Genomic DNA, 12,674 nt, shown 5'->3' with positions numbered 1-12,674 from the left:
TTCAAGTGGTGCTAGTGGTAAAGAATCCGCATGCCAAGGCAGAAGACCCAGGTTTGATCCCTGGCTTGGGAAGATCCCCTGGAGAAGGGAATGACAACCCACTCCAGTATTCTTGCCTGGAGGATCCCATGGACAGAGGAAGCTGGCAGGCTATGGCCCATGGAGTCACAGGGTCAGACACGACTGAGTGACTAAGCACAGCACAAACCATAAAGTCGGGCACTTAAAGGTGGGTTGTGTTATAATAGTAAATGCCAGAGGTGACAGTCAGGTGTGGGTTCGTCCAGGTGGCCCAGCTCCAAGGTAGAGTCAGCTGTCTCTGTCTTCTGTTGTCTTTTGTTTTCTGCCTGTGGAAGGGAAAAGGTCTGCTTGCACCCACCCATTCCTATTTTCTCTTTCTGGTTTTCAGGGGCGGATGTCCACGCCAGGGACTCCCGCAGGGGTATGTCCTCCCAGGAGTGGGCTACCTACACTGGACGGTTTGAAGCGGTTCGGGTCATCCAGAGGCTACTAGAGCGACCCTGCCCGGAGCAGTTTGGGGTAAAGTACAAGCCAGAGCTACCACTGGCCCTGGAAGCAGGTCAGAAGCCCCCAGGCTCCAAGAGCTGCTTGCAGAAGCTCACGGATTTTGTGCGGTCCACGCTGACCTCCCGCTCGCGCCAAGGCATGGAGGACGGGGGAGCCCTGGACCACATGGTCAAGATGACCACGAGCCTCTACAGCCCCGCCGTGGCCATCGTCTGCCAGACCGTGTGCCCCGAGAGCCCTCCCTGTGTGGGCAAAAGGCGGCTGGCAGTGCAGGAAATCCTGGCGTCGCGCGGGGACCAGGACACGCAAGCCCAGGAGAGGGACAAGGGGGAGGGCCCCGAGCCGCAATCCCAGACCTCCCAGGCCGCGGGGATCTCCAAAGAGGAGGCCCCCAGAGCCGGCCTCGCGTCTTCGCAGCCGCCGGTCGCCCCCCGGAGGGCCAGCCTCCTGCCCCTGCAGCTGTTGCGGCGGAGCAGCGTGCGGCCCGGCGTGACCATCCCCAAGGTGCGCGTCAGCAAGGCGCCCGCTCCCACCTTCCAGCCCGAGCGGGCGGCCCGGGGCAGCACCAAGGACAGCAGCCACCTGCAGCTGCCCAAGTGGCGGTACAAGGAGGCCAAGGAGGAGAAGCGGAAGGCGGAGGAGGCGGAGAAGCAGCGGCTGGCCGCGGCGCAGAAGGAAAAGCGGACGTCGTCCTGGAGGAAAAGGACGTGAGGGCGGGTGTGTCCGGCGCGCGGGGGCGAGGCAGGACGCAGAGCCCGCAGGCCGGGCATACGAAGCTGGCCGGAGCCCCGGGGGAGGCGGAGGGGACGCTGGATGCGGTCCTCCCTGGAAGTGTGCGCCCCGTCATTTTACGCACAGCACCTCCCAGGGCGCACAGAAAACGTTCCTGTTTGTTCAGGCTGCACCCAAGAGTGAAGTGGGCCAAGCCCTAATTGAATCGCCTGAAACCAGTTCCCCCAGCAATCAGTACTTGTAGTGGGCATTCTACCTAAAGCTCGACCACTGAGCCACCCGAGAAGCCCCCCTTAGAACCTCAGTGCAGAAAAATTTAAGACCAGTTTATCCAAAGGACATTTTCTGTATAGTTCTGTATTTTTCAGTTATGATCAGATTTAGAGCACTTGACCAGTGATAGGGCTCTTTGTAAATATTTATGACGGTCTTAATGCATTTGTCTGAAGACCCTTTGTTTAAAATACTGTTTCTAGCAGTAATTATTTGTGCTATCTCTATGATTTCACATAGAATTTGTGGCATTCTCCTCCTGTCGACCCCCTTTTGCTTTTTTTATTGGGGCGGCTTTGCCTTTCCATCTCCTTGGGGGTGCTCAAAAGCACCACACGTCCTTAATTGGATTAAGTGATGTTGAAGATTTCTATTGGATAAAGGCATTTGCTTTACCGCAAAATAATCAAGTAAGACAGGGGAGTCACATTTCCTTTAATTTGTGAAGCTCTCTTTTCCATCCAGTGGTAAAAATGAAGAAAACCCAATTGTCAAAGTATGAGACTGCATAGAAGAGTGTGTATTTATTGCTAGAACTAAGCTCATTTTAAGCAAGGGGTTTTAGATAATCTGCATATAAAGTCTTGAACATACTCAAAAATAGAAAAAAAGTGTTTAAGAAGATGGGGGCAACGCTAATAAATTATTACTAGAAATACAAAATTAAGTTATGTGCTCTTAGACAATTGAATTAAAATATCCTTAAGATGTAAAAAGAAATGCTAAAAGTATAGAGTTCTGCAAAACTACTGACATGGGTGGGCCATACATTTTTTGAGAAATAGGGATTAGAGCTGAATGTTAAGCAAACATGTTTTTGGCAAATTCTCCTGGAGTGAGCTGGGTTGCTTCCTCCTCCCGACTCAATTCTGACAGATACCTGGTGTGGAATTTTATTTTTCCTTTGATGAAAGCCCCTGGTGTTCAGTTCATCCTCATGCAGGCTTTGTAGACTTGCCAAGATTCAGGAACTTTGGCGGCGCACGGGTGTGGTTTGCCCCAGGCCCTGAGCGCTCCGTGGGAGTTTTCTGTCCATACTTTTATCTCCAAAAAGCTGAGAAATACTAAAGAATCTCTGGCTCTCTGGGTTGCAGAGTATCTCTCACATATGCACTACCAACAGCACTTTATTTAAATATTATCCTGCGTATAAGCCATAGATTTAAAACATTACAGACCAATGGGAAGCTGTTTATTCTGTCTGTGGATTCACAGGGGAAATCGTGCTCCCTGGCCACGTGGTGACGAGTGCCCATCCATCTCATGATGTGGGTGGCGTGGCACTGGCTCGCCCTCCTTTTCCCCCCGCCCCCCACTATCAGACACTGAGCATCTTACACTCATCTCTCCAAAAACCTCCATGAACAGACCATCAGGCTGCACCCAGGCTAATGGGAGGCAGATGTGATGATAATCCATCTTTTAAAGTCAGATTTTAGTGAATTCCTCCCTTGTTACAGAAGGGCCCAGGAAGAACGGCCCAGAGGTCTGGACCTGCTTTGAACATCACTGATGTGGTTGAATGTGGGTCACCCTTGAGCCTAAGAGTTGGGCTTGGCCAAGTGCCCTTGGATGAGATGAGCGCTGGTCCCCGAGGTGGAAAGAAACACGTCTTTGTTTCCCTGATGGGCCAGTCTACACCCTACATTGAGATCCTGTTTTGTGTTGATATGTTTTGGTTGCTTTGAATGGTTGGCTGCACTTTCCTCCCCAAGGGCTCATCCCTCCCTCTCCTCCAGTGTCGGTCAGGGATAGGGGCACCGATGGGCAGTGTCCCCCCCAGCTCTGTCACCACGTAAGTTTCCTGTTGGCCCTTTTGCCTCCTTTTTCTTTTTGTTTTCTGCCTATCTTCTGCTCCAGATTTAGCTAAAATGCCTGGATCATCCCTGGTGCCACTACTCAGAGGTCTAAAAAGAGCAGAAAACTGTGGAGTCATGAGAGATCAACAGTGTCCCTGATGGCTTACCATGTTGTGCTCTCCAGACACTCAAGAGTGAATGGACAGCAGATTTCACCTGCTGCTTCTGTGCAGAATTCCGCCCCACCCACCACCTTCTTTTCATTTAGGGAGGGAGATTTAGCTTGCTCTCCTGACAGATCGGGCTTTCCTGGTGGCTCAGCTGGTAAAGAATCTGCCCACAATGAGGGAGGCCTGGGTTCGATCCCTGGGTTGGGACGATGCCCCTGGAGAAGGGAAAGGCTACCCACTCCAGTATTCTGGCCTGGAGAATTCCATGGATTGCATAGTCCATGGAGTTGCAAAGAGTCAGGCACGACTGAGCAACTTTCAGTTTCACCTGACAGATGAGAGCACCGCCCTGCTACACAGAACAAGGAGGATCCGGTGTCTGCTTTGCACTCCTGATGTTTATTAACTGTAAATAGTGAATTTCAACTTGACAGGTACCTTCTCAGGGATTTATATATAAATAGAGTTAGAGGGAAAGGTGAAGTATATTTTAATACTTTTTAGCATCTGAGTGAGTGGTTATCACACTAGACAGAAGAAATATTTCTAAGATAATGCCAGTGCTGCTTTTTCCCCAGGGCAATGTCTGAGAATCACCCCTCCCATTGAGACTTCTTGATTCTTAGAAACTCGGGACTCTGGCGGCTGAAATGGCTTTGGAGTGGATGTGAAGTCACTTCTCAGGGCCTCTCAGTTGCCTCTCGTGGAAGCGAACCCTTGTATTTAGAAAAAAAAAAAAATTCAACCTCTGTGTACGAAGAGGTGTCTGTGACAACACAGATGGGCCACCCATCGATTTTACCTCTAGAACTGGTTCCTCCCCGTCTGATACCTGTGTGGTGTGGTGTGAGAAGGACGGTGTTTCTCTCTGCCTCCGTGAATCACATGTTCTACAGTCAGCCCTGTGCCAGGCTCACTGCCGGGAGAGGCCAGGGAAAAGCTGGAATGACCATGGTGTTCAGAGACCTTTCATGTCTTTGGCTACACCCAAGGAATGCAACGTGCAACATTATGAACCTTTGTGGCTTTTTTCTGCAGCGCCTCCCCACGGGCTCCTGGCGGCACCAGAAACCTCAGAAATAGGCATGGAAATTGCACTAGGTCATCATCTCAACTTCCGGCCCTCCTGCGACTCGCTCCTTCTGCAGTGGAGGGTTGAGTTTGTGATGTCAGTTGGAAAGTGGGATTTGTAGGTGTGGGGAGAGGGCGGGCCAATCCAAGCTGCCTCTGCCCACTTCCTTCCGGGCCATCAGAGGCCAGCCAGGTGCACTGAGTAGAGATGAGGCTCTGAAACTGAATCCCACGAGGTGAGGGTCAGACCACAGTACTGAATTGGATGCAGAGCCCTCAGTCTCCGGGAAGAGTCACAGGTACTCAGTTACTATGAAGAGAAGCACTCCTGAGGGATGGATGAAGGAGCCAAGACTAATAAGAAGGGCTGATCTGTTTCCCACAGCCTCTGGCAGGGGCACAGTTTTCCCCCCTGACCCACACTACATTAAGACAGAAGAACGTCTCTGCATCCTTCGCCCGAGCTTGCTCTGCGAAATGAGCCCTAGTCCCAGGCTCACCTGGGACCCCTCACTGTTTCATCTTCCATCCTGATATCTAATACGATGCAGGTATTCCCTGCAGTGCTGAGATTGATCAGGAACTATTGTAAGCTTCTAGTTGCAATTGTCTTTTATCAAATGAAGTGCTGGCACTTTTTAAGTATTTGCGGACATTCTAACACGCCACCCACGCTCACGAGCCCCACGGGGAACTATTTGGATTCTGCCCTTGGCTGTGGGTGCCCGGCTCATGGTGGTCCCTCAGGACTCTGGCTTGTGTGTCTGGTCCTTGCTGTTCTGGGCAGCAGGCTGACACTGAGCCCCTTTCAGCCTGGCCTGGGGGACCATGTCTTCTTGGGAAGGAAAGCGGGACGATCCATCAGGAGCTATTAAATAACAAAGTCCCATTCACCTGGACAACTGGCATTGATACATAAATTGATACATAATCGTGACCATGGTGGGGGCGGGGGGAGGCTGTTGCTATAAAGAACTTGCAACAAAACAGTTCTTCCTGAAACCCTGGTTGCCCTGCCAGCTCCAGCATGGAGAATTTGTTTCAAACCTCTGGGCAACTCTTGTGTCAGGGATGAATTCATGTGTCTTCATTAACATTTAAAATCAGCAGCTAAAAAAAGTTCACTGGAAGTTTTTTTTTTTTAAGAAATAGAAAAGCAAACAAAATCGCCCCACTTCCCCAAACCATCACAACCTGGTTTGATTTAGCTCATTTTTGAGGAACTCAGTTGAATGAGATGGCTGCTATTCAATCTCTCCTTCCCCTGACCCAGCCTGAAATAAGGCTTTTGTGAAAGGCAAGCCCTGCAGTGGTCTGACGGCTCTCAGCTGCAAGGGGAGGCGTGTGACGTGATGTGAGCTCGTGCACACACACCCACAGGAAGGAGTTTGGGTTTCGTGCTCACAAAGGGGACTGCCACTATAGCTGCCAGCGAACATCAGCTATGACCTGGTGTATTTGAGGATGAGACAGCCCAAGACGCCCACCGGGATCCCTCAAGTGTGTCCATTGTGGCACAGAACACAACCAGCGTGTCATCACCCAGGTGTCCTTGTCCAAAGGTGATGTTGGCCTGGGCGGCTCCTGGACGAGTTTGTGTAGCCGGGCCTGGGTCCTCTCTGCTGTTGGCTGCGTCCCCGGCGTGGAGTGGCAGAATCCAGAGGGGATTCTTGGGGGGAGCTCCACCAGGTATTCAGCCTGGGGTCACAGATGGTTCGGTACCAGGCTGACCTAAGAAGCAGAACCAGGAGGCTGCTGAGAATTCCCCGAGTCTGTCCAAGTGTTGAGATGCCCTAATTGATCACTGCTCATGCAGTTTGGTTTTTGAGAGAATCACTTCATGATAACGGGACATTTTTCTCCTGTTTTGGAAGAAAATGTGGATGAGAAACTAAATGAACCCAGGCAGGCCCAGCAGTGGCCTGTGCTGATGCTTTATGAGATTTTTGGGAGGTTGCATTGAAGCACTTTAACACCAGTTTCTGAGCAGATGTTCTGGAAGCTGGTTTGGAACCTCATGGCTCTTTCAAAACTGGATGAAAACCAGAAAAGGATGCTAGAAACCTGGCAGTGTTACCAGCAACCCTGTGAACCTTTGGGACATCCCAGGGAATTTGAGTAATAGACCCCATTGAAACAAATAGGCAAGGCAAATCTCATTGGAATCCTTTTCATTCAAACCCTCGTTCTGCGTGGCACACGCTGGGTGTCTGAAGATATGTGTCTTTAACAAGGGTGATGAAGAATTGTGTGCACTCTGCACAGGGGCCAGGTTTCAGGTTATGTCACGTTGGTATAAGCTTTGTTTTCTGAATGTAAAACTATTTTCATTGTCATTTCTAAAAATCCGGTAGGTTTCTGGATATTGTAAAAATGTTGAATAAGGATATAATTGTGTAAATTTCATAGCGTTTTATTTTGAGGTGAGAGTTTTGTTACAGTTTATAAAAGATATTTTCCTATTTAGACCTCAGGGCTATTTGGGGACCTACAAATAAAGGTGACCTCAGCCATTTCAATTCTTGATATCCAAAAGGTTAATCATCTTTAAGTTAGATGGGATATATTGTTCAGCAGAAAGAATGTGTCTTTCCTTTTGACCTTTGAACAAACTCTGTATCTAAAGTTTAAAAAGTATAACAAGATGTGGTCATGTAAAACTGTGGCTACAGAATTAAAAATCACTTGTGAAATAAACAGTCTTATGGTACAACAGTGTTCTATTGGGATAAACCTAAGTGTGTATAAATTAGGAAATGATACTATGATACCAGTGTTTTTAATGTTACTCATTTTGAGCGAAGTAGGTGTGCACTCCCTTCATCTGACACACTCTTATTTTTCACATTGTATCGCAAAGGGAAGATTTTTTTTACATGTGAAAATAATCTCTTTGCATCCTGCCTCTTCTCAGAAGTGCCCACTGGTGGGGAGGCATCCTTCGGCCATGCCCCTCTGTATTTATTTACATGTCTTCTATGACTCTGGGAAAGATTGAGGGCAGGAGGAGAAGGGCGAGACAGAGGATGAGATGGTTAAGTAGCATCACCAGCTGAAAGGACATGAATTTGAGCAAACTCCGGGCGATAGTGAAGGACAGGGAAGCCTGGTGTGCTGCAGTCCATGGGGTCGCAGAGAGTAAAACACGAGCTAGCAACTGAACAACAGCTATATAGAAACAGAAATGTAATTTTATTTTTATATGTGTTCTTTTACATAAGTGGTACAGCATAAATGCATTTTAGTTTCTTTTCTTTACCCAAAACACATCCTTGGAAAGCTTTTTAAAGAATTAAACAATTAATTTCATTTTATTCTAACAGCTAAAAATGTAATGCACAAAAACAAGAGAAATCCACCAAATACAATAAAGGATGAAAAATGACTCATGCTCCCTCAGGGCAGTCCCTCAGACACTTGTGCATCTTTCTAGAAATGCACTTGTATGTGTGTTTATCAGTTGATTTATAGTGTTGCATTCGTTTCAGGTATACAGCAAAGTGATTCAGATATATGTGTGTGTGTGTGTGTGTGTACAAAATTTATATGTAAGTACATATTGTTGTTATTGTTCAGTCGCTAAGTCATGTCTACAGCAACCCCGTGGACTGCCAGGCTTCCCTGGCCTTGAGAGTTTGCCCCTCTCCCTGAGAGTTTGCTCAAGCTCATGTCCGTCGAGTCAGTGATGCTATCCAACCATCTCATCCTCTGTCGCCCCCTTCTCCTCCCGCCTTCAATCTTTCCCAGCCTCAGGGTCTTTTCCAATGAGTCAGTTCTTCACATCAGGTGGCTAAAGTATTGGAGTTTCAGCTTCATCATCAGTCCTTCCAATGAATATTCAGGGTTGATTTCCTTTGGGATTGACTGGTTGGGTCTCCTTGCAGTCCAAGGATTTTCAATACACAAAGGACCCTCCTTATTAGGAAATCTGTGTGCTGACATGAAAAGTGAGAGAGGCGGTCTTTATTCTCCCCACTGACCCTGGTGATGGAACCTTCTTCCAGCATCATGAGGCTCCAAGGAGAGGGGTTGGGGGGTGGTGACTGGGGGAGTGAGGAGGGGTGAGAGATGGCCGTAAGGCATGGTATTCCTGGGATGTTCTTCGGGTCCGCAGGCCAGGCCCCAGGACCAGTGCCTCTGCTCTGGGCAGTCCTGCGGTCCGGAAGTCATGCCCCTTGAGTTCCTCAAGGGCTTTTGCATGCAGCCCTTCATGTGGTCAGTGGCTCCCAGCAGGTGGTCCCTGCTGTCTCCCATAATGATGACCAGGCTGGTTTCCAGCCAAGGATATGAAAGGTGACCCGGAAAACCCCCAGTCTGCTGACAAAATACTTTGATGTGAAGATGGCTCAGGTAAATTGTCAGCTCGCCCACAGCCCCCTGTCCCCCAGGGACCACTGTCCCTGTGGCAGGACCACCCTGCCCACCTCTCATTGTCTGCCTGTTCATCCTGCCCAAGCTCATCACTGCTCTCACTTAAAAACCCCCAAAACCGAACAAGATGTTGATGCATTTTTCTGGATAAAAAAATTATAAGTATATAAATGAGACTCAAATCCACCTTGCTATTTCAAAAGCGTTATTTAAAACACAAAATCAAGAAGTCATGTAGCTGCAAGGATATGATGTCAGCTCTTCATGGTTTGGAAAAAGAAGCTTTAATAGGACCAAGAACTGAGTGGAAAAGATGAACCAGGAGGGCTCTGCTCTGGGCCACCAGAGATAGGAGGGTTTGGGAACACGGGTTGTGGTGGGGAGGTTGCCACCCTATTGTGAAGAAGGCTGCCAAATGTCCCCACTCCCTGGGCAGAGGAGTCCCTGAGCCATCCCACGGTCCCCCCACTTCTTGCCCATGGGGTTGGGGGGACCAGTTTTTACCTTCCAACCTGAGTGATGGTTGAAAGCTGCAGACTGGCCATCCTTCCTGACCAAGCCCCATTGCAATGGGTCCCCCTTGTTTGAAGCGTATGATGTCCTTTGTGAGGTGAGAGGTCAGAGGTTGGGGGTCAGAAAAGCAAAAACTCCTGCCTTCTCCTTCCCACTGCTGTGCACATACTGGGCCTGTCCTGAGCCCCAGTCTGTGTTTCTCTGACTCTATACACTCTTGCTTCCTTGGTGGCTCAGGCAGTAAAGAATCTGCCTACAATGCAGGAGACCTGGGTTTGATCCCTGGATCAGGAAGATCCCCTGGAGAAGGGCATGGCAACCCACTCTAGTATTCTTGCCTGGAGAATATCATGGACAGAGGGGCCCAATGGGCTATAGTCCATGGGGTCACAAAGAGTCGGACACCACTGAGCGACTAACACTTTCACTCACTTTTCCTTTTCACACACTCCTAGTCCTAGTATCAGGCCAGGTGGCTCTTGTGATATCTGGGAAACTCTTGTGTTCTCCTGGAGCCAGCAGATGGACGTCTGCAGTTACATAAAGCAATGATGCTCCAAAGGCCAGGGTTCCCAAGGCTGCCAGCATCAGCACCACTTGGAAAACTGTCAGAAAGACAGCTTCTCAGGCTGCACCTGGATTATTCTCCTGTGATTTCTGTAACAGGTTATTTGCATGGCTTCAAGCAGCTGAAATGCATCCCCTAGTAGTTTGGGAGGGCAAAAGATCAAAATCTCCCATGCCTGCCCCCTTAAAGGCTCCAAGGGTGGGTGCTTCCTTGCCTCTTCCAGCCCCTGGTAGTTGCCAGCAATCTTGGTTTGTGGCAGCCTCCATCACCACATGGCGTCTTCCTTTTCTGCATCTGTGTCCACATTTCCCCCTTCATGTACGGCCACTAGTCATCGGATTCACACCCACTTACCCTAAGCAAGCATGGCCTCATTGCAACTTAAGTATATGTGCAAAGACCCTATTTCTGACTAAGGGCATATTCACAGGGACTTGAGTTTGAGCTAACTCCAGGAAATGGTGAAGGACAAGGAAGCCCAGCATGCTGCAGTCTCTGGGGTCACAGTCAGACATGACTTAGCTACTGAACAGCAACAACAGCACAGGGGCTTGGGGTAAGTCCTTCTGGGGGGCACAGTTCAATCTGCAGCACCCAGCGGATGTGTCAGAGATGCTGAAAGCCTGGGTGTTCATCTTCCCTAACTTGGTGCCCTGGCCAGGCCCTTTCTCAACACACACACTCACGCTCTGCCCCACCTCTCTGACCACTGGCGTCATGTCATGGCCATACTCTCCCCCCGCAGCCCTCACTTACCCCTGAAGGCTAGAAGCAGGTCTCCATCCTGAGAACCATTCTCTGCATCCCTGCCTGGGCATCTCAACAGCCCCTGGCTTTACATGCCAGCTAGAGGCTGCTGATCTTTAGCTGTGACCTTGACCACCACCTCTAGCCTCAGTGGCCCACAACCCACAGTTCAAAGCCAGCCACCACCTGTATCTGTGTGACTGTACTAAAGCCCAGCCCGCTCGCTCAGTGACATGTCATCTACGGAAGTTTTTCTCCAGGGGCACAGTGGGGCACCTGTGACACTGCCCATGTGCCCACAAAGCCTCACGTTTTGACTCTGAAAGCCTGCTGACTCCTGCTTGGGTGCCAGTCCAGGTGGCGGGTGTTTCCATCTGGGTGTGGAGTCAGCACTGAAGACCTCATGTACCCAGACAAATTTTTTTTCTTTCTTAAAAATGGAGACAAAATTGACATAAAACATTATATTGCTTTCAGGTGTACAGCATGATGCTTCACCGTCGTTGTTGTTCAGTCGCTCAGTCACATCTGACTCTTTGCGACCCCATGGACTACACTGTGCCAGGCTTCCCTGTCCTTTGCTATCTCCTAGAGTTTGCACAAACTCATGTCCATTGAGGCAGTGATGCCATCCAACCATCTCATCCTCTGCCACCCTGTTCTCCTGCCGTCAATCTTTCCCTGAATCGAGGTTTTTGCAAAATAATCACTACCATATCTAGTTCACATTCATCACTACATACAGTTATCGTGTTTTTTTTTTCTTGTGATGAGAATTTTTTTCAGATTTACTACCTTCAGTAGGTCAGTTCAGTCGCTCAGTTGTGTCTGACTCTTCGTGACCCCATGAATTGCAGCACACCAGGCCTCCCTGTCCATCACCAACTCCCGGAGTTCACTCAGACTCACGTCCATCGAGTCCGTGATGCCATCCAGCCATCTCATCCTCTGTCGTCCCCTTCTCCTCCTGCCTCCAACCCCTCCCAGCATCAGGATCTTTTCCAATGAGTCAACTCTTCGCATGAGGTGGCCAAAGTACTGGAGTTTCAGCTTTAGCATCATTCCTTCCAAAGAAATCCCAGGGCTGATCTCCTTCAGAATGGACTGGTTGGATCTCCTTGCAGTCCATGGGACTCTCAAGAGTCTTCTCCAACACCACAGTTCAAAAACATCAATTCTTCGGTGCTCAGCTTTCTTCATAGTCCAACTCTCACATACATACATGACCACTGGAAAAACCATAGCCTTGACTAGACCGACCTTTGTTGGCAAAGTAATGTCTCTGCTTTTCAATATGCTATCTAGGTTGGTCATAAAGGAGTAAGCTTACTACCTTAGCAACTTTCAAATATGCAATACAGTATTATTAACCATAGTCACTGAGCTGTCCATTACATCCCATGACTTATGAGACTTACTATTTTACAGCTGGAAATTTGTATCATTGGACCCCCTTCTATTTCATTCACCCTCCACGTCCTGCCTCTGGCAACCCCCAATCCCTTCTCTGTATCTTACGAGTTAGGTTTTTGTTTGTTTTTTTAAGATTCCTCATATAAGTGAGAATATATATATTTTTTCTCTGTCTGACTTACTTCATTTAGCATAAAAGCTCAGACTCCCAGGTAAGTGAGTAGAGCTCTGAACTCTGACCCTTCTCCTGCCCAATCTCCACACCCACCCACTGGCTTCCCATTGGCTTGAAAGCTGCTTGACTTTACAGAGGCCACACCCATGATCCAACAAGCTTTCTATCTGGAGACTAAAAGTCTGGTGACAGCTGAAAAGTGAAATTGTTAGTTGCTCAGTCGTGTCTGACTTTTTGCAACCCAAAGTGCTGCACTCAATATGCCAGCAAATTTGGAAAACTCAGCAGTGGCCACAGGACTGGAAAAGGTCTGT

General features: G+C 48.9%; 1 protein-coding gene across 2 annotated transcripts in view; it reads left to right on the top strand.

Annotated features, from left to right (window-relative positions):
- The window catches only part of ANKRD33B (ankyrin repeat domain 33B), a 102,488-nt gene extending 95,221 nt beyond the window's left edge, over positions 1-7,267 (top strand). For both annotated transcript variants that reach the window (XM_025270705.2, XM_006059765.3), the window contains one exon: positions 410-7,267. In XM_025270705.2, the coding sequence (XP_025126490.2) occupies positions 410-1,239 (830 nt within the window). In that variant the 3' untranslated portion in view covers positions 1,240-7,267. The remainder of the gene's footprint in view (positions 1-409) is intronic.
- Positions 7,268-12,674: the final 5,407 nt, after the last annotated feature.

This window comes from Bubalus bubalis, chromosome 19 (assembly GCF_019923935.1).
Source record: "Bubalus bubalis isolate 160015118507 breed Murrah chromosome 19, NDDB_SH_1, whole genome shotgun sequence".
Lineage (NCBI taxonomy): Eukaryota > Metazoa > Chordata > Mammalia > Artiodactyla > Bovidae > Bubalus > Bubalus bubalis.
The sequence above is the reverse complement of the archived record's forward strand: the minus strand, read 5'-3'. Positions and strand labels throughout refer to the sequence as shown.